The following is a 21,023-nucleotide window of genomic DNA, read 5'->3' as shown; positions in this document are numbered from 1 at the left end:
GTAGCTCATTTAAAGATAGAATGGATGTTTAATTTTCCATAATTAAATTAATTTCCATAATTTTACATTTCCCTGTCAAATTTGGAAAACGTTCTCCTATACAACGGCTACGTTCACTTTTTTGAACAAATTGTGATTACCGTAGTTGCAAGAACTGAATCAGCACAACTTGACTATAGTGGTGCAAGGGAGGAATTGGCTGTGTTTTTAAAGATGATTTACTTTTGTCCAAACAACTTTGGCAACGAAACCTCATTGCTTATGTATGTGTGATTTGGCAAACCATAGCCTTAGGGGACTGAGAACTAAATGAAATGGAAGAAGAGTCTTCTCATACATCAAAACCATTTTCACTGCAGACAGCAGTTCTGTTTCAAAACTTTTTTTTTCTCCTGAGAACTGCATGGATTTTCCACAAATCAGGTCCTTCTGCAGTATTTCCATCACTATATTTTTCAATACCTTTCTGGGTATATATGTAAATTCAAGCAACGCACATTCAGCTGCACTTTAGACTAAGTGCCTCAACCAATTACAGAACATTTGCAGAGTCTGCTAAAAATGTCAATTTGTAGCCTGAGAGGCAACAGAACACCTGGGACACACATTAAAAGCCCATCTTTGCTTAAATTCTAATCCAATCATCCACATTCACTTGGAAATCCATTTTTAATGACAAAGTATTTCACAATAAACGTATGCCACAATACACAGACATTCACGGTAAGTGAATTATCATACTTTCAGCAGCAAAAGCTTCTTTTTGTATTCAGTTAACACCTTGCTCTCTAAAGCCTTTTCCACATTCTGAAGGAAAAAAAAAAGGTTCAAGCAATTAACCCCAACCTATGACCAAAACAAAGGTGGGGCAGTTAAAGGTAGAGGCCTTCTGGAGTGCCTTCCTGTTTCTTATAAAGAACGTTTTCTTTTGATTTTTTGAAGTCTTCATTTGTTACTTTCATCCTTCGTTCACGCAGAGCCATCAAACCAGCTTCTGTGCAAATGGCCTATTAGAAATGGAAGCATTTGATTAGAAAATCAGGAGTCTGACCTGTATGAAGTGCTAAGAACCAATGATGTTCAAACAAGCTGGTGGCCCTCATGTATACTAGAAACCATAGGGTAGAAAGAACGGCATTAAATAGTCATTAATCAGAAACAAAGGTGATTTGACTGCAATGCACAGCATGTCATTACTAATATTAGATTATTTTTCCCTCTCTAATTGTAATTCTCCTGAAAGAATGAAACCTGCTACTCACAACAGAGGTCAGTAACTTTTGATAGATATATAGGCTGACTTCCTTAGCCACTAACATTCCTACAAGCTTTTTACACCAATCATGCAGCAACTCTCATGAGAGGTGGCCAAATGTTCATTTTCTCTTCCATTGATGACTTTTCCCATGCCAACAATGACCATTAATGCCTTTCCAAATATTTTTAGGAGGGGGGGGGAGAGAACATCCCCTTCACTCAGAAAAGACTGCCATAACAATGAAATATTTATTACAGGTAGTCTTCAGCTTATGACTAGAATTGAGCCCAAAATTTCTACTGCTAAGTGAGACAGTTGCTAAGTGAGTTTTGCCCCGTTTTACCCCAGCTGGTAACTGAGTTTCTGCTATGGTTAAGTTACTAACGTGGCTGTTAAGTCAATCTGGCTTTTCCGTTGACTTTGCTTGTCAGAAGGCCGCAAAAGGTGATTACCTGACCCAGGGACACTGCAACTGTCATAAATATGAACCAGTTACCAACCATCTGAAATTAGATCACATGACCAAGGAGATGGTGCAATGGTCCTAGGTTTGAAAAGGGATCATAGGTCATTTTTTTCAGTGCCACTGTAACTTTGAATAATCAGTAAATAAACTACCTGTATCAAGAAGTAGAAAAACAAGTGTTTTTTTTAAAATGGGTGAAAAAGAGAAAAGAAAGTGACTGGGGCTTTTTGGAAGCAAAACTGCAAAGCCACAATTTCTTTAATGACTGGTTAAACAAAAGGCATTTGTAGGAAAGTCTTCACTGGAAAGGGATGCAAAATACTGCATGACACAAAAGCTCAATAAATTTACTTTGGGGGGAAAAAATCATTTGTTATCAAGGATTTTACCTTTATATCTGCCCCAGACAAATCATCTTTAGCCATTATCAACTCATCTAGAGTAACATCAACTGCCAAAGTCATTCTGCTGGTATGAATCTGAAAGATGCGCTTCTTCGTTTTTTCATCTGGCAGAGGAAATTCTATCTTCCTGTCAATACGTCCTAGAATTTAGAAAAAAACAATTAGCTATTTCAGATTTTTGCTTGCGAAATCAAAAACAGAAAGCTTTCCTTGGAAAATAACATTATTTGGCCTTGATACTATCTCAGAAAATACTAGTGCATCTTTGGACAGTTATATTAGATGCACAGAATTTCATTTTTATTTCCTCCCTACTTCACAAATAAAATAATTTCTCCTTATTGATGAACCAAAACATTTCTTCCCTCAAACTTCGTAAGCCACACAAATATTTATATTTCAAATTATTTCATGTACTGTTCAATATCAAGTTACATGAATAGGCACTCCAGAAACTTTACTTAATCCCAATCGCATAGATTTAATTAGTATCAGTTGTCACACTGTACTTTTTCAGTTTGGCTGCGGATGTGGCAAATCGACGATTGAAAAAAAAATATTGAGTAATAAGATCTATCTCCCATCCTTGCAAGCTCTTTGTGTGAAAAGATAGTCATGACACTTCCCCAAAATTCCACATGTTCCCACCATCCCCAAAAGAATGAAGAGTCCTTAAGAAAGGTCTTAAGGGAAATCCTTTGTGTGTGTATATATGGGCTTACACAACATGGTAAAATTTAATATATGTCCGTTTCTATTCAATCCATCTGGTCCAGCAAGAGTGTGTGCTGCCACAGTCCAAGAGGAGAACTTTTTCTACCATGCCATCCATCCATCTTCTTTCTGGAGATCTGATTGGCCCCAACCCTGCTGGCCTTCCACAAGGCCTTGAAGAATTGGTTCTGTGTTTCAGCTTGTTGCCTGGTTGTTTTGACTGGTGTTTTTGCAATGTTCCTTTGGCTGGTATGTGTTTTAGTTTTTGTATAGGATTTTATTACTTTTAATATTGTTAGTCACTGAGAATTATATATTTGTGATCGTTAATCATAAAAATCAAATACATACATACATACACATATGCACACATGCATATAAACATATATAAACGCTTCAGAAAGAAAGCTATAAAATTTGTAGAAAATGCAGTAATTCATTCCCTAGAATACTGGTTTTCTCCCTGAGCAGGGCAATTTGAGTGAAAAGTAAACCTTTTGAAAGAGCAAAACATTTCAAGCTTTGGATGTGATCTGATTCCCAAGTTTTTTTTTTCAAACCATGCCCAGATCAGCTTGGATCAACCCATTCTAATGAAAAACACAGAACGCTCTAGGAAACACAATGACATATAGGGAACAGCTCACACAATTCTACATGAAACTAACCATTAGAAGTAGTTAGATTTTAAGTAGTTAAATGTGACCATCATACTTTTTACCTGGTCTGATCAAAGCTGGATCCAACGTTTCTATTCGGTTAGTAGCCATGATCACTTTTACATCTCCACGTGAATCAAACCCATCTAATTGGTTCAGCAACTCCAACATTGTTCTCTGGATTTCCCTTTCTCCCCCTGAGTTAGAATCGTACCTTTGGTATAGGAAAAAAAATACCTAAGTTAAGATTAGAATACCCATAGAACACAATATTTTTCTTTACCTAATCAACTGAGAAGCCATAGGGCAATGAATTACACATTTTGATAGAAGCAATACACAGAACACTGTTCGCCCAGGATAAGACATCACTTCTGAAGTTCGATTAAAAACTCTGATTAGAGTATAACAGGTTCTACAGTTAAAAGTATGCTATGAGCAGCATTTCTTAAATTCCCAGTTAAAATATCGCCACAGTAATCCATAATAGCAGTTCGTATTTGCAACTATGTTTCTGCTCCAAGTGATTCCTATTTAAAGATGAACCTTCAAAAATTAAATATTAGATAAGGAATTATTATAACCACATACAGAATTCATCACCTCCTTTCCTCACCATGTTCACTCAGTCAATACTAAAGATTATCTTTCTTCAACAAAGTAGCATACATGATGTATTTTTATTTATGCAAATATTTGCCACAGAGTAAACTCCAAAAAAAGACAAAGCTGTAAAAAAAATTATGCCAATATTAAATGACTCAATAACAAATCAAAATTAACTGATTGTAAAATAAACTGCTTGTTCCTAAATTTGCTCCTCCATCTGCATATACACATAAATAATTCTCCCTTCCGCACATACTCTGCCTCCTTGTAGCAGAAGCAGGAAAAAAAGAGAGGGAGGAAACAGAATGAGCATGGGCTATGAGAAGAAAGGAAGAGAAGAAAAATGGCAGATGAAAACTTATGCAGATTTAATCTGTAGTAAACGTTATTGAAGTGAATGGTTTGTATTGTACTCCCAGCTAATTCTCCAGAATTGTTATGAAATCCAGCCACAGCCTTTCTACATTCAAGGGGGAGGACGGAGTGATGTCCTCTATAACTCCATTGATTGGCAAAAGTAACCACAATGGGATTTCCCTTTCTCCTGCCTCCATTCCCACTATCCCCTTTTCGGAAGTATATCCAACAAGGTATTTCCCACCCATCTCCTTTTCAGGCTTATCTCTTGCCTCTAGTACTTCATTCTTGGCAAACATAAAATAATCCTCCACTCCCTCAGTGTAGTGAGTGATCAGCATGTTGGATGGGGATGCAAAAGACTCAAGTTTAAATCCTCCCCCCAAGCCTAATTTACAAGGTTGTGGTGAGGATAAAAGTAAAAAAGTGTTCCTAGTCTTGAATTCCAAAAGAAAATAAAGGAAAGAAACTCAATAATAATTGTATAATTTCACAAACAATTATTGAGCCTGAATTCATGAAAAAGAAAAATTGCTTTCCAGCAACCCATTCCATACTAGCCCTGCTCCCTTTGTTTTTAAAAATGTCAGGCTTTAGAGGTAACAATTAAGTATCTTATAAATTAAACAAATGGTTTAGCTAAGACATTTTAGCCTGAAGCACGCTAGCACTAATGTGCTTCTATAAATATAAGGGTTGACAATTTTCTTACAATTGAAGATGGGACAGCATACACATCGCTTCTACTTATTCAAACTCTTACTTCTGAAAACCAATTTTTTTTTTTAAAAAAAAGAAAAGAGTGTTAAATGATATGCATGTGATGCTCAGCATGAGAATATGACGTCCTACCTTTTGGTACCTATGGCATCAATTTCATCAATGAAGACAATTGACGGGGCATGTTCCTCAGCTACTCGAAAAAGTTCTCGAACAAGTTTTGGACCATCTCCCAGATATTTCTGGATGAGTTCAGAACCAACCACTCTCAGGAAGGTGGCAGAAGTCTGATTTGCCACTGCTTTGGCTAATAACGTTTTACCTGTTTAATTACAAAATGCCAGAAATTTAGCGCATGCTCCAACTTGTGTTACACATACATGCATGAAGGCAATCACCCAAATCAGAATACTGACAAAAGTCCTCAAGCTATCTACTATAGATCAAGTCTGGCATTTAAGTCAATAAACAATGGAGTTATACCTTGGAAGTATTTACATGCTTGAGACATGTAAACAGATTTTTTCCTATTTGAATTCACTGTCTGAAGTACAGAAAGAGAAGCAGGAACAGATAAACTGATTTCCTGTCAATTTAAAAAGATGCTCAGAAAGTACTCTTTGTCGCTTTCATATTTGGAATAGGAAATTATTTTATTCTGACAGGTGGATCTATGCAAAGTAAGTAATAGAATGAAGTAATCAAATCAACCATACTTCCTTAAAAGACAGCAGTTTCAGCATCAAAGGACTGACAGATCTCACACACTATGTCTATGCAAATTAATATGAGAAGCATAGTTCCACTTGGGGTGCAGAATCATCCATAGTGTCCTAATTTTCAAAAACATTTCTCATAATTTTCCATATGTAATATGAGGGGAAGCGGTTCGGTTCATATATTTTTATTTACTTTCTCCATGTGTGTATGCACATGTGCACACGCGCGCACACACACACATCGCTCACACTATCATTTTCCAAACTGATAACAAAATCTGATTTGGCTTGATAAGGTATCTGCCCTCTGGTTCCCCTTGGATACAGCATGCTTTCGTAGATAAAATTTGCCCACAATATAAGAAGGGAAGGCAGGATGGATTCACAAGTCTGACTGATTCCCCTTTTTTACAAAGATGAAGAATTAAAGCCTGATTGGGCTCTGAGAACTGTGTGGAATGGATCTAATAAGTTTATCTGTCATCACTTTGTATAAATTGGACAGAAAGCCAAAATGAAAATAAACCATCATACAGATTTATTAAACAAATATCAATTCAATTCAGGTTCCAAATTGATCAGTGATTCTAAACGTCCATGTTTTAAGTTAATCCGTTGTTTTATCAAAAAATCAAGGTAGAAATAAAAAGCTTTCTTGGTATTACTATAATTTCAAGGTCATTAAAATTGCTGTTAAGTTGTGGATCATTTTTTTTCTTTTAACTGTAAAATAGTGAAAATTTACAGGAAGTGAAATAGCATTACTTACTGAGGAAAGAGTCTTGTCCTAAGTCTAATCTAAAAATTCCATCTAAATAATGGAAGGGATCTGGATTTGGCTCCTAAATTCAAGTTTAGGAAAATATTCTGCTACAATGCTCTCTTTCCTTTACCTCAGGATACTCTACTGCAGTGTTTCTCAACCTTGGCCACTTGAAGACGTCAGGACTTCAACTCCCAAAATTCTGGGAGTTGAAGTCCAGACGTCTTCAAGTGGCCAAGGTTGAGAAACACTGCTCTACTGGATCCTGGCTGCTATACTCTTTTCTCTCATGGAAACATTCTTCATTTCTGTCACTAGTGACTCATATCACTGCTTGAGAAATACCAGTATCAGTTAGTTTCTGTACCACATATCCTGAAAACACCACCTGATTTCTTGGCAACTATCTGATCTCTTTCTGATGGGGGTAAACAAGCTAGATGTAAATAAGTTACGCGTTAGCTCTTGGTGAAGACCATCAAATCATAAAGGCCAATTCCAAGAATAGTAATAATACATTGATTATAGCTTTCAGCCAATACGATGAGGCATATGCTAAGGCAGAATGATTGGCTTTATTGATATAAACACTTCAATATATTATTCTGTAATAAATGTATTAATGCCATATGCTGCTATAAAAATACAAGAAAAAAATTACCTGTGCCAGGAGGCCCATACAGAATGACGCCTTTGGGTGGCTTTATTCCCATTTCTTCATAATACTCAGGATGAGTCAAAGGTAGTTCCACAGATTCCTAGAAGGAAGAAATTACATAAACTTTCAAGGTTGATCAAGCCTTTTATCAACCTAAGGCTCCTCCTGGTTAGAAAATCAAAGGAGGGAAGGAAGGACTAACTCATCTAGTCACATATCTTTATGCTACACGTTGCAAGTTACTCCATCTTAGAAATTTTTTTAAAAATATTTGTCCATACCCTTTTGATTGACATACCTAGAGATTAGAGCTAGTTTAAGAATTTAGGCTCTTAAACTGGGAAGCCTTGAGGAAGGTTCTGAGAAACTGGGTCAAAGAACCTATCTTAGCATGGGACCTACAAAAACTTATATAAATGGAAAATATATGTATGCATTCCTTGGGCAGAAAAGCATCTCCATGGAGAAGAGATGGTGGCAGTGGCAATTATCAAACTACTATTTCAAGTAAGCAGTTATTGAAGTAAGCAAAATACCCAAGCCATTTAAATAAAAGTCACCTGGAACAGAAATAGAAGTATTGCAATTCTAAGGCATCATCTAGTAATAAAATGTTCTGGCATTTTCCCACTACTGGACAATGCAAGAAATATTAATACCTTGATTTCTTGAATTTGGTTATCCAGGCCTCCAATATCTGCATATGTCTCTTGTGGAGCTTTTTCCACTTTCATCACTGTAACTAAAGGATCCGTGTCATCCATCAAGACACCAATCACAGCATGGACCTGTTAAAAGCAATGGGCAGAAGCATCCAATAGTAGGAAAGCATTTAAGCCAGGGGTGTTAAACTGCTGGCCCGCGGGCTGGTTTCATCATACCGAAGCCGCGCCCACCCCATTGCCGGCAATGCAAAAAGAGTTGACGTGGCGAGTTTGACACCCGTGATTTAAGCCATTGCCCTATTACAGGACTAGCATAAAGTAGAAACAGCATTACTGCAGACTGATAGGACATTTCATATGGTCAAATTCAGTTCTTAAAATCTATTTCTCAGAGACTGGCACTCTGTAGCTTCTGGTTAAGTGTAGTTAAGTTGATGACAATTTCTTTTCCAAACCACAGAGGAAAGAGAAGGCCTCCTGGTAAATCTGAAAGTTATGGGAACACACCTCAACCCTTTTGGGGAGGGATGAGCAAATACTGTGGACAAGCCAGGTCGCATCTTACATTCTCTATGTAATGACTTATGTCGCACAAATACAAATAATTTTACAGATCAGCAGTCAGACTTGGTCTCTACTGTCACTTTGGTGTGACTCAATATGTGTCTTAGTCTGGAGACAGAGTAGTAGGTAAATTATAATCCTATCATCATTTGTATTTATATTTTTTGTCCAAGAATGCTACAACCTTGGTTGGTTCTAATAAGCAATAATTCAGAATTACAACTTAACTTGCTTCTTTTCATTTTTGGTGGGAGGCATTATCATCTCTCCTACTGTGGCTGTTTAAATTTTCCTGAGTCTGTAGCTTTCTAAAGAAAACCATAACCAAAAGAAACAAAAAAATCCCTCGCAAGCTGTAAACCTAGCATACAGCTTGGAGGGAAGGCAAGAAACCAATAGGTTGGAGAATTGGTTCCACTAAGCAAATTTCCATTAATGTTTTTCTTTTTAATCTGAATACTGTAAGAATGTTATAATTTATGAATATATGCCTGAGTGGATTCTTTTTCTCTTTTATCTTTGTAGGAGGGAATTTCCTGTTGTTACTGGTCATGTACAATTTGTTCTGAGACAACATTGTCTTGATCAAGATAAAAGTCTACATCTTAATGACTTTTAGTTTAATCTAGATAATGAATATTAAGATATTCATAACATTTATCTACTTTCAGTGCTTTCAATCACAGACAAAAAAAGCAAGAATTACCTTATGATTAAGTAGAACTGAACATCCTGGCTCTAGCAAATCCTTGTCTACAAAAGAAAGAATACTGACATAGTGTTCTGATCCTACTGATGTGGATACAATAGCATGATTATCATCAATTATCTCTTCCAAGGTCCCTACAGACATAGGAGTCCCTCTCAGATCATCCACCTTTGACCTCTCTTCCTGCAAACAAGCACACAAAAAGAGGTTATGATTATGTATTACAAATCGCCACGCATCCCAACAATTTCTATATCTATTACACAATCAAGAAATGACAATTTTATGGCTTCCTCAACAATCCCAAAACAGAAGAACTGGCTAAGTATTTTCATTATTAAGTATCTCACCATTAATGTCTAAGTATTCAGCATGTAATATCTTAATACTAAGACCTTACACAAATGCCACTTTAATTACTTTCTCAGAAATAAGTTAAAATATTCAATTGGTATTATCTACCTCTACTGTCAAACTAGGTCTGGTTAATTTCTGCCTTTTTCAAAATGGAAAAATGAATACTGAGATTCCCACAAGGATTATATATGAGATTGGGACCGAGATTTAAATGAACTGAATTAGATCAGCAAGATTATTTAGTCAAATTACTCGATGACACCAAACTATTTAAGAGAGTTAGTCTAAAAGATTTTTCCATGAGGAAAGAACATTTGAATGGCATTTAAATGGACATATATTAGTACATAATTAACATTTAGCTATAGACATTTAGCTATAAGACATTTAGTTATAACTATGTACTAAGTGAAATAAACTCTGCATTATTTAATGGGGTGTGAGTAGATGGGAAAGGAAAAAGACTTTAGGATTATGATGATCGACAGAATGAAAGTGTTGATTATAAATATCTTGTTGGAGGAGAATGATAGAATTCAGATTCTGCTTAGATTCTTTTAGGATTTTATTGCAAATATGTCACATTACTCAAATAAAAATAATAAAAATAATAATAATAATAATAATTATTATTATTATTATTATTATTGGAGGTCAACTAGTCCAACCCCCTGGCAGGAAACCCTATATCATTTTAGACAAATGGCTGTCCAGTCTCTTCTTAAAAACTTCCAGTGTTGGAGCATTCACCGCTTCTGGAGGCAGGTTGTTCCATCGATTAATTGTTGTAACTGTCAGGAAATTTCTCCTTAGTTCTAGGTTGCTTCTCTCCTTGATTAGTTTCCATCCTTTGCTTCTTGTCCTGCCTTCAGGCGCTTTGGAGAATAGCTTGACTCCCTCTTCTTTGTGGCAGCCCCTGAGATATTGGAACACTGCTATCATGTCCCCCCTCGTCCTTTTCTTCGTTAAACTAGACATACCCAATTCCAGCAACCGTTCCTTATATGTTTTAGCCTCCAATCCCCTGATCATCTTTGTTGCTCTTCTCTGTACTCTTCCTAGAGTCTCAACATCTTTTTTACATCGTGGTGACCAAAACTGGATGCAGTATTCCAAGTGTGGCCTTAGCAAGGCATTGTAAAGTGGTATTAACATTTCACATAATCTTGATTCTATCCCTCTGTTAATTCAGCCTAGCACTGTGTTGGCTTTTTTGGCAGCTGCAGCACACTGCTGGCTCATATTTAAGTGATTGTCCATTAGGACTCCGAGATCCCTCTCAGTTACTACTATTGAGTAAGGTACCACCTATACTATACCTGTGCATTTGATTTTTCTTGCCTAAACGTAGAACCTTACTTTTTTCACCAATGAATTTCATCTTGTCAGATAGCGCGCAATGTTCAAGTCTGTCAAGATTCTTCTGTATCTTAAGCCTATCTTAAGCCTTCTTCTTAACTAATAAGTTTGTGATCTCTTTGATATGCTCTCGTTAACTATCCTAAAATATATATGTGCCAAAGCAAACTATTCCATTAACTGAAATCGAATCCCATACTATTTGAGCCTGTTTTAACTAAACTGTTTATGCCATGTTATCTTCACCTACAGCAGTTTAGCAACACAAAGTCTCTTACTCTGGAAAATCCTAAAATTTGTACATGTATAACTCCTGTTATTGAGCTAAACTAAAAAATAAGCATTCAATTTTAAAAACATAGAAGCAAACTTTATTCATTTTATAATAAAGCAAAACTGAGTTCAAAAACATTGCAAAATCCTGGGTTTATTGGTGATTTTGAATACCACCAAGGCTGTATCTTTGTTTCCGAACATTATTTTTAAAAAACAAGTATATTTTGTTTTACTAAAAAAGTTTCTATTCACATTAGCTATATAAAAAGTTTAACAAATACATTAAAGTGTACAGATAGTTCTCAATTTACAACCATTCAGTGACTCTTCAATGTTACAAAAGCACTGAAAAAAGTGACAGTCCTGTGTCACTATTTGCAATCTTCCCAGCTGGCTTCTCACAAACAAAGTCAATGAGAATAGCTGGGTTCATTTAACAACTGTTTGACTCACTTAACAACTGCAGTGATTTGATTAATAACTGTGGCAAAAAGGTTATTAAATCTTTTATAAAATCAGGCATAACTCACTTAAAAACTACCTTACTTAGCAATGAAATTCTTATCCCAATTGTGGTTGTTAAGTTACGTTCTACCTTTATTTAAAATTCACATCAATTAGTATGAAAAAGTAGCATGGCATTTTAGACAACATTTGTCCTTTTTCATATAGTTTGTTTTGCTGGGTGAATGAAGTGAAGTTGGAAGGTACAAAATGAGAATAAGTAAGTTGATAACAAAAAAACACAACCTATGATGAATTTAAGCAGTTTTTTCCCCTATTCAAAGCATACATACCTCTTGCTTTTCTTCCAAAGGTTTCATCTGTTCCTGGTTTCTAATGAACTCTTCCTCCATCAGAAGATAATCCTTAATTCTTTCCAGCTTCAATAATTTGAGTCTGCATTGAGTATGAGGAGTGACTACAATCAAATAAAAGACTTTCTAAATGTAGGGTCTGGAATAATATATTCAACTTGTTTAGGGGATTTGAAGAAAGGGACAGTGAACTAAAATAATTTTTAAATTCCTGTCTTTTGTCTGGGATGCTTCTTGTTCCTATTATTTTGGGCACTGCTTTTTGATGGACGAATTGCCTTTTTGCATGGAACCGATGTAGCAATATGTGAGCCTAAACAAATTCCAAGGACAGAATTTAAAGAAATTCTTGAGAGGGCTGCATCTTATTCCAAGGAAAGAGAAATTATGTTTTTATGTTTGTAAAATAATCAACTCCTGAAATCAATTTAAAAAATCTGGCTTCTTCCAACTCTATGAATTAATGTTCTGGATCCTGTGATATAATACCCCAAAGATGAAAATATCTAAGTTTTTGTTCTATTTCAAAACAAACCACTGAGTAACCTAATTCGGTTCCAGTTACTCTTTAGCCCTTCAATGTTTCAAGCTCAGAGCTTTGAAAACTAAATTGCTCAAGTATTAAGTGGGAGCTTTTTGCATGCTGAAAAAACTATCCTATATCTTAGCTATAGCTACTCAAATAGGTGACACAAACCATGCTTACCCAGTGGAAGTTTGCTGGCAGCATCTGGTCCCTTTGTTTTCTTCTTCTTTTTCCCCACTCGGGTTGGAACTGGGGGTTCATATTTCTTCTTTTTGTCCTTTTTATTTTAAAAATCAGGTTAAAAAAGCAATTTATAGAAAATAATATGGATCTTAAGATTTCAACTCTACTTTCAGAAGATTTTGTCAAATATTTCAAAAGTTCTAAATTACCCAATATTTCATAAATCATCTAATCCAAACTATAAAGTTATTATATTGCTTTCTAAATAAATTGGGATTTAACTTCATAATTGCCCATGACGTAGAGCCTGGTTACTTGAGGGACTGCCCATCTCCCATAATGTCTGCTCAGCCAATTCAACCTTGGGGTATTCCAGATTGAAATGTCATCTATTGGGACCACAGAAACACATATTCTTTGTAGCAGCGCCTGACCTCTGGAATTAGGATAGCCTCCAATCTGTTGCTGTTTAGAAGAGGTGTGAAGGCCTATCTCTTTACCCAGTCCTTTGGCAAGGGAGAGTGAGACCATTTGTTTCATTCCATGTGGTCTGTCCCACTTTCCATTTTTATTTAATAATTTTGTAGTTGCGAGTTGGCCAGAGTTACTGGGAGTCTGGCAGCATGCAGGCTTAATAAATTATAATTATTACCAGTGTGCCTACGGGATAGATTTGAACATTGAACTATGAATTATCTTAGCTATGGTTATTAGAAACAAGACAGTTGCAAATTTAAGCAGAATCATTGTTTCCATTAAATCATAGGGTCCAGATTAAATAAAAAAACTATAATGAATAAAAATGAAAGAGAAAGGCACATAAATCATGGCATATTTAAACTGGCTACTTATCCATATACACTACAGTAAAAGCAATTACATGATTCTGAAAACTAGATCACTATAATGAAAATTCAACATAGGTTCATAATATATATAAACACAATATTTGATTTTCTCAATTTTTATTTAACAAGGGCAACTGAGGGAATATATATATATATTGATTATCTTAATATATCTTAATTAGCATGGAAGATGCTTTCTACAAATATTCACTTAACACAGTTATTTTTCCTTACTTTGTCATCTTTCTTGCCTCCTCCAGGTCCGTGTCCACCACTCTGACTCTGACCCTACATTCAAAGAGACAAAAGATCAATGAAACTCAGAAAAGGGAAAAAGGCTAATTAACCATAAACTATGAACAAACAAACAACTGTCAAAAGAATGTAGACAGAAGTAATTCCCCTTTCATTCTTCTGACACTCTAAAAAACTGTTCCAGAAAACTCTCCAGAACAGGGAAATGCTACACAACAAAGATAAGGAAATGTTTTTGATACCCATTAAGGCAACACTGATTTCCCCCTGGGTCCAATTCATTTTGATGAAATGAATTTCTAAGCATAAATAAGACATTACTTTTTGAGAGTCTTTTTTGGTGACTACCATTTCAGGAACAATTCAGAAAAACAATCATGTTCTGAGCTGTATATAAAATGTTAAGCAAATGGTAACTAAAACAGGGAGAGAGGGGTTCTACTTTAAGCATACTAAATTATCTGCAGCAACCAATTTACCAGTTCATTTTTGGAGAAATCACAAGGCAGCATGGGAATTTACTTAAACAAGTATTTCTACAAGTACTGTATTTATTTTGGTTGAAAAATCTCAGACAAGAATACCTGTGCTGTTAAGGTCGCTAAATAACATCGAGCATAATTAATGGAATACCCTTAGGAGTCATTTAACTGCTATATATAGCTTGAAGCCGGCCCAAGGAGCAATAAGCAAGAATTTTCTGTTTTGATGTTGTTAGCCAATCTCGTGCAACTCTGGAAAAAGAAACTATAAACATTCCCAGCTCACATAAGTATGCCTGTAAATCAGTGTTTCTCAACCTTGGCAACTTTACGATATGTGAACTTCAACTCCCAGAATTCTCCAGTTCCAACCCGAGTGGGGAAAAAGAAGAAAAAAACAAAGGGACCAGATGCTGCCAGCAAACTTCCACTGGGTAAGCATGGTTTGTGTCACTTACTTGAGTAGCTATAGCTAAGATATAGGATAGTTTTTTCAGCATGCAAAAAGCTCCCACTTCATACTTGAGCAATTTAGTTTTCAAAGCTCTGAGCTTGAAATATTGAAGGGCTAAAGAGTAACTGGAACCGAATTAGGTTACTAAGTGGTTTGTTTTGAAATAGAACAAAAACTTAGATATTTTCATCTTTAGGGTACTATATCGCAGGATCCAGAACATTAAAACATAGAGTTGGAAGAAGCCAGATTTTTTAAATTGATTTCAGGAGTTGATTATTTTACAAACATAAAAACATAATTTCTCCACACATCATAAAGTTGCCAAGGTTGAGAAACACTGCTGTAAATATAATACATATTGTGTATTTCTACATGTGCATATGTGAAAAAGTATATTTACACGGAGGGCTATATATGACACCTGTACATTAGACAACCCCACAGCAATTAATTAAAGCAGTGTTTCTCAACCTTGACCATTTTAAGGCATGTGGACTTCAACTCCCAGAATTCCACAGCCAGCAATGCTGGCTGTGGAATTCTGGGAGTTGAAGTCCACATGCCTTAAAATGGTCAAGGTTGAGAAACACTGAGTTAAAAGAAAGATAGTAGTTAAAATCGTGATAGAAAGAGCCTCTGATTTTCTTACCGTCTTCGGTAAGAAAATCAAGCGCTCTTCCCGTCACCACCATTTCACATCCAAGGCTATTTTGGCCTATCCGCCACCACCACCACCCCCGGTCCCATTTCTCAGCTATGGAAACGATGCAATCATGACATCGCATAATAGCGCCGAAAGGACCCACGTCGGGAGAAAAGACTACTCTGGCTTAATGGAATCGGTCTCACCCAGCGGACACTGGCAAGGGCTCCAAACGGGCCTCAAGAAGTCCACCCGCGGCCCCCCCCCAAGCCCCCCTTTTGCTCACCATCCTGCCTTCCTCACCGTCCAACCCCGGAAATCGGACGGCTTCCTAGAGGGGCGGGAGCGGAAGTAAGCGTGATACAGGGCGCGAGGAGGGTCATTTCTCTGCCCGGGAGAGGAAAAAAAGGGGGCGGAGTTAGGCGATCGTCGGTCTCCCAGAGGGCGGAGGCGACAAAGAGGGAATTGAGCAGCGTATCGTCCACATCGCGTTGCTTCCTTGCGGCAGAATGAGTCCTTTTTTCGACATCTACGAGACGAGGAGATGAATTATAAAATAAGCTTTCACGGATTTCAGATGCAACGTCTGTGGTCCGTGACAGCTTACGCTCTCATTCGTTTGTCTTGCTTTTAACCGCGCAGAAACCTAACTGCAATAATATTTTAAGGACAGTTTCTTGAGAGGCAAATATGTCCATTGGCGCTTTTTGTAGCTGCCTGCTACAAAAGGAAGGTTAAGAACCAGGACAACCAATGGCATAAATGGAAGTAGGAGAAGCTGTTTTCTCTTTCCTAAAGTATTAGAACCAGAGATCACCCAATGAAATTGAGTCCTGGAAGAATCAGGGCAAGACAAAAGGATTTACACAACGTGCAATTGTATTTTACAATTCACTGCCGTGGTTACCCTTTGAGAACTGTATCTTATTTTAATGTTTGCTGATTAGTGTACATTAAAAGTGACTTCTATTCTATATTCTATTCTATTCCTATTCTATTCTATTCCTATTCCAGTGGTGGCGAACCTATGGCACGGGTGCCAGAGGCGGCACTCAGAGCCCTCTCTGTGGGCACGCACACTGTCGCCCCAGTCCTAGGCCTTCAGCTGGGTTTTATAAAACCTTTTCACTTTGGGCCTCCGCCACCATGTGCAAAAAAAAAAAAAAGGTTCAATCAGTCAATTTCAACTTCTTGCAGGAAAAAAAAAAGATCTTGCAAAGTTGGAATTGATTGATTAAACTTTTTAGTCCCACCCAGTCTGCTGTTACCACTGCAGCCACGCCCAGCCAATGGACCACAACCACCCGGCACTCGACAATGCATAAGTGGATTTTGGGTTGCAGTTTGGGCACTCAGTCTCCAAAAGGTTCACCATCACTGTCCTATTCCATTCTATTCTATTCCTATTCCTATTCTGTTCTATTCTTCTAAATGTAGTGCTGGCTACCAGTTTGGTTGGTTTCAAAAAAGTGTTGGACACCAATGACTTTTAGCCTTGAGGTCAGTGTGACTGCCTCTGAAAGCCATATGCTGGGAGACCAGTGGGCAGCTGTGAAGTTGGTTGACCACTGTGTGAACAAATTGCTGGACTAGATGGGTCAGAAGTCTGATCCAGCAGGGTACTAGTTATATTCTTACGTACAGGTAGTCCTCGGTTTACAACAGTTCAATAAGTGACCATTCAAAGTTACAATAGCATGGGAAAAAATGACTTATGGCCATTTTTCACACTTATGACACTTGCAACGTCCCCATGGTCATATGATCAAAATTCAGACGCTTGGCAACTAATTCATTTATGACTTGCAGTGTCCTGGGTCATGTAAGTGTCCTTTTGTCACCTGAGAAGCAAAATTCAATAGGGAAGCCAGATTCACTTAACAACCATGTTAATAATTTAACAACTGCAGTGAGTCACTTAACAACTGTGGCAAGAAAGATTGTAAAAAGGGGCAAAACTCACTTAACAAATGTCTCACTTAACAACAGAAATTATGGGCTCCATTGTAGTTGTAAGTCGAGGACAACCTGTAGTCAATTTTCAAACCAAACCTGTGATAATTCACTTTTGTTCCCCTGTGAAATGAATAAAGAACTTCCAAATATGCACACTGGATTTTTAGGTTTCTTACCATCCTCTATTTCTCTTCTTAATAATATAATATAATTGTTAGAATAGTAGACTTTGATTAGTAAGCTTTAGTTCAAAGGTCATTGGATGAGTTTGGACCAGTTATTCTCTCCCATCCCTATCTATCTCATAGAGTTATTATGGTAATAATATCAGAGAGACTATCATGTATGTTACTTTGACCACGTATAAGAAATGTTAGATTTAAATACAATAAATAATATTGGCACACGTATTAAAGGTCCTGTCTCTTCCTCACTATTGCCTGCAATTGTCTTCTTATGCCCTTCCTATTTTCTCTCCTGAACAGGATTGTTGGAATTTGAATTTTAACAACACACCTATAAAATTGGCCATACTTCAACTAAAGTGTGTTAAAAGTGTGATAAAAAAATAAACCAGCAGAGGTCTCTCTATAACTACATTGGACATTGCTCACTGCTTAGAAACCAAAATTAAAAATAGATTTGCACAAATCAAACAATTTCGCTTTTCCAATATAGATAGTTCCAAATTATATCTTCTTTCATTAACATGCATGAAAAAGAATCCATTAGTTTACATTACTAATCAGAATAAAAGAAAGTAGGAAATATTTTCCAAAGTTTATTTTTATCTTATTTTTTTAAAAAATTGTATATCTGCTCATCTCACAAGTGTGACTATTATCAGAGGTTTAAAGTGACTGTAGAGATCTGACTTTTTGAGGAGAGCCATTTCATGTTTGGTGAAAAGCTCATGCAGACCTACAGGTGGCATTGCTCATCACTGCTCAAGGGGATATATGCTTATCTAAGCCCAACTAGACCAGAAAAATTATATGATTCCAGATACAGACTGTATAGAAAGAGATTGCTTTATAGCCTGGTGTACTCATGCCATATTATGTTAACTTTTGGCTCCATGTGACACAGGCCCTTGTTCGTGGCCAGCTCAAGTTTCAGATCATCCATTTTAATCTCTAGGGAGCGAACGATGGCAAACAGGACAGATGGAAATGGAGCTCTATGTGGATTAGCCCTCAAATTAGCTTGTATTCCTGCACGACAACTTCACCTCCTTTTCTTTTTCTGATCCTGACTCTTCCACCTTTTCCTTAAAGAGGCCTTGCTTCTTTTCGCCCCTGGAGCACACTGCCGCCGCCAGCAACTCCTCCAAAAGCTTCTCTCTTCCTCTGGGCCTGCCGACAGCCTCATCTTATAATTAATAAGTTGTGTGCCCATTGTGGCACATCAAACTTGCAGAGATCGCAACAATCCTTAAACAAATGTATCTTTAGTTTTAATGAACCTCTGATTGCAGTGCTATCTTGCAGTACTGTAATACGTTGACATACAGATATATATAATATAATAGTGTTAATAATGCAAACTGAATTGGCTTAATCAATTAACATTTTCTTCTCCTGAAGTAATCTCAACAACTTGTGGTGCCAGCTTGGGATCATTTTTTAGTAGGGCTTTCATGCATGGGCTGCAGATATCATATAATCCCTAAATGGCAATGGCTTTTCTATATCTTTTTGCTTCCATTGTGCAATCATCTGATTTTTTGTTACTCAATAGAAACCCTGTCTTTGATGCTGGTATAATAAAATGTGAATCCACAATTATGTATTGTAAATAAATGGAACTGATTGTTAGGAAAAGTTCTTGTAATAGTCCAGTTGGACAATCCACTATCCTTCAAGCCATGAAAATGAATACAGTACATGAGAGCTTAGAGCCTTAAATAAAATCTGACAATGACATTTTCAGGACTAATATCAGATTGGACTGTATTTCCCATGGTAACACTTTTGATTAATGTTACAGGAAACTGGTATATTATTAGTCTTTGCTCATAAAGGCTTGTGGATCCTACTGCATCTGATTAGGCAAAGAGACAAAGAAGTGTGCTTGGGAAGATAAAATGGGAAAGAAGATGCCTGAGACTAGCAATTTCGCAGGCAAGGAATAGACACATTGAAGAACAGAAGAACTTTCTATCTCTCTATCTAGACCACCCTTCCTTTGTAGTCTGGACATTGTAAGGTGCTAAAGAGTCAGTGCAACAGAAGTCACAATTCTAAGAAGATGAAAGGAAGTTAATTAAAATAAGACATGTGGTTGACTTTTGAGCAGTCCTGTTTTCCTTAATAATAGACTATCCAGAAGCATTGTAACATTTGGTGAGTGCACAAAGTAAAACTATATCAAAAGAAATATCATGTTACCTGGATAGAAAGAAAACTTGACAATGATATTAGCCATAATAACAGCTATACTTCTCTTCTTTCACTTATGTGCTCTGATATATATCTCTGATTTTGGTGAGAATTACATGATACACAAAGAATTGTCCTCACTCTGAAATGGCTTTGTTTTTCTTTGTGATATTTGCACAGTGTCATAAGCTTATTTATTCACAACTCAGTTATTTGGAGTATATCACATTCTTTTTGCATTGAAATGCTTCATAAGTTGCTGAAAGTCCAAGGGGCAGAGTGGACATTTTTTTAATTTTATGAATATCAAGTCACTATCTATTTTAATTGGAAAATTTATAATAACATCATAGCTAGCTACCTATCTATCCTCACATGTTCATATATGTTCTTGTTCATCTCTTCCTTGTAATTAATTTAAGAGTATCACATCATGTACTGCTAATGTATTGTCATACAGTTTTCAAAAATGCTTTGATAGTGAATGTTGGACATAATTAAGTTGCTTTTGATGCTAGCTGTAACAAAGGAAGTCCCAGTTTCCGATCACATCTTGGAGTAAACTGTAAAATTAAATTAGTGTTGCAATCCCCATGCCAATGGTGCACCAATCATGATTAATTCCAAATAATGTTCAGTCTTAGTAGAAAGAATATAGGAACAAAATATTATAACTTTTTCACACTACAGATTAATGTTCTTTTGTAAGGATGTTTCTTTTGTTCTTTTTCTTCTTGACTTGTCACAACTCTTTCTCTTTCCTAGAAAAAGGAGAAACAATTTAACTATTCAGTACTGTTCCTTATTGCCCTCAGCCTTCACTATGGCTGGTGGTATCTGGGTTGAGCTGTTCTTTGGCTTCCTTCCTTCCTTCCTTCCTTCCTTCCTTCCTTCCTTCCTTCCTTCCTTCCTTCCTTCCCTCCCCCCTCCCTCCCTCCCTCCCTCATCCTGCTTTTCTGTCATTTCTGAAAATTAAAATGAGATTTTTTTGCAAAGTTAACTGAAACACATATACCCCTCAAACCCTCTAGCACCAGCACTAAAAAAATAGACATAGCAAACCACCTCTATTTTGAGCTTTTTTGAAGGAAGAATAAAAGCTAGTAAAAAGCTTTAAAACTGTTATCAGCAAAAGGTTTAACTACAGGTCTGCAGCTGAGGAAGACATATCAGCACAATGTCTACAAACAAGTGCAAAGTATGTTCTGGAAGAGAAA

General features: G+C 36.6%; 1 protein-coding gene across 1 annotated transcript; it reads right to left on the bottom strand.

The window, feature by feature from the left end:
• Positions 1-650: 650 nt before the first annotated feature.
• On the bottom strand, positions 651-15,863 carry PSMC1 (proteasome 26S subunit, ATPase 1). Its single transcript, XM_015821478.1, has 11 exons — positions 15,756-15,863; positions 13,867-13,920; positions 12,782-12,878; positions 12,055-12,179; positions 9,263-9,448; positions 7,987-8,115; positions 7,331-7,427; positions 5,320-5,509; positions 3,564-3,715; positions 2,114-2,268; positions 651-1,007 (listed from the first exon to the last, which is right to left on the bottom strand). The coding sequence occupies exons 1-11, from the start codon at positions 15,756-15,758 to the stop codon at positions 873-875; spliced, it is 1,323 nt and encodes a 440-aa protein (XP_015676964.1). The 5' UTR covers positions 15,759-15,863; the 3' UTR covers positions 651-872.
• Positions 15,864-21,023: the final 5,160 nt, after the last annotated feature.

The sequence above is a fragment of the Protobothrops mucrosquamatus genome, unplaced genomic scaffold, assembly GCF_001527695.2.
Source record: "Protobothrops mucrosquamatus isolate PMUCROS unplaced genomic scaffold, P.Mucros_1.0 scaffold1337, whole genome shotgun sequence".
Classification (NCBI taxonomy): Eukaryota; Metazoa; Chordata; class Lepidosauria; order Squamata; family Viperidae; genus Protobothrops; species Protobothrops mucrosquamatus.
The sequence above is the reverse complement of the archived record's forward strand: the minus strand, read 5'-3'. Positions and strand labels throughout refer to the sequence as shown.

What these genes read in the sequence shown, in the direction of transcription:
- PSMC1 (XM_015821478.1), bottom strand. An exon ending in ACCAAATTCAAGAAATCAAG is followed by an intron (nt 7,428 to 7,986) that starts GTATTAATATTT and finishes TCTTCCTTCTAG; the next exon opens with GAATCTGTGGAACTACCTTT. An exon ending in TGTCTGGGGCAGATATAAAG is followed by an intron (nt 1,008 to 2,113) that starts GTAAAATCCTTG and finishes CATTTCTAATAG; the next exon opens with GCCATTTGCACAGAAGCTGG.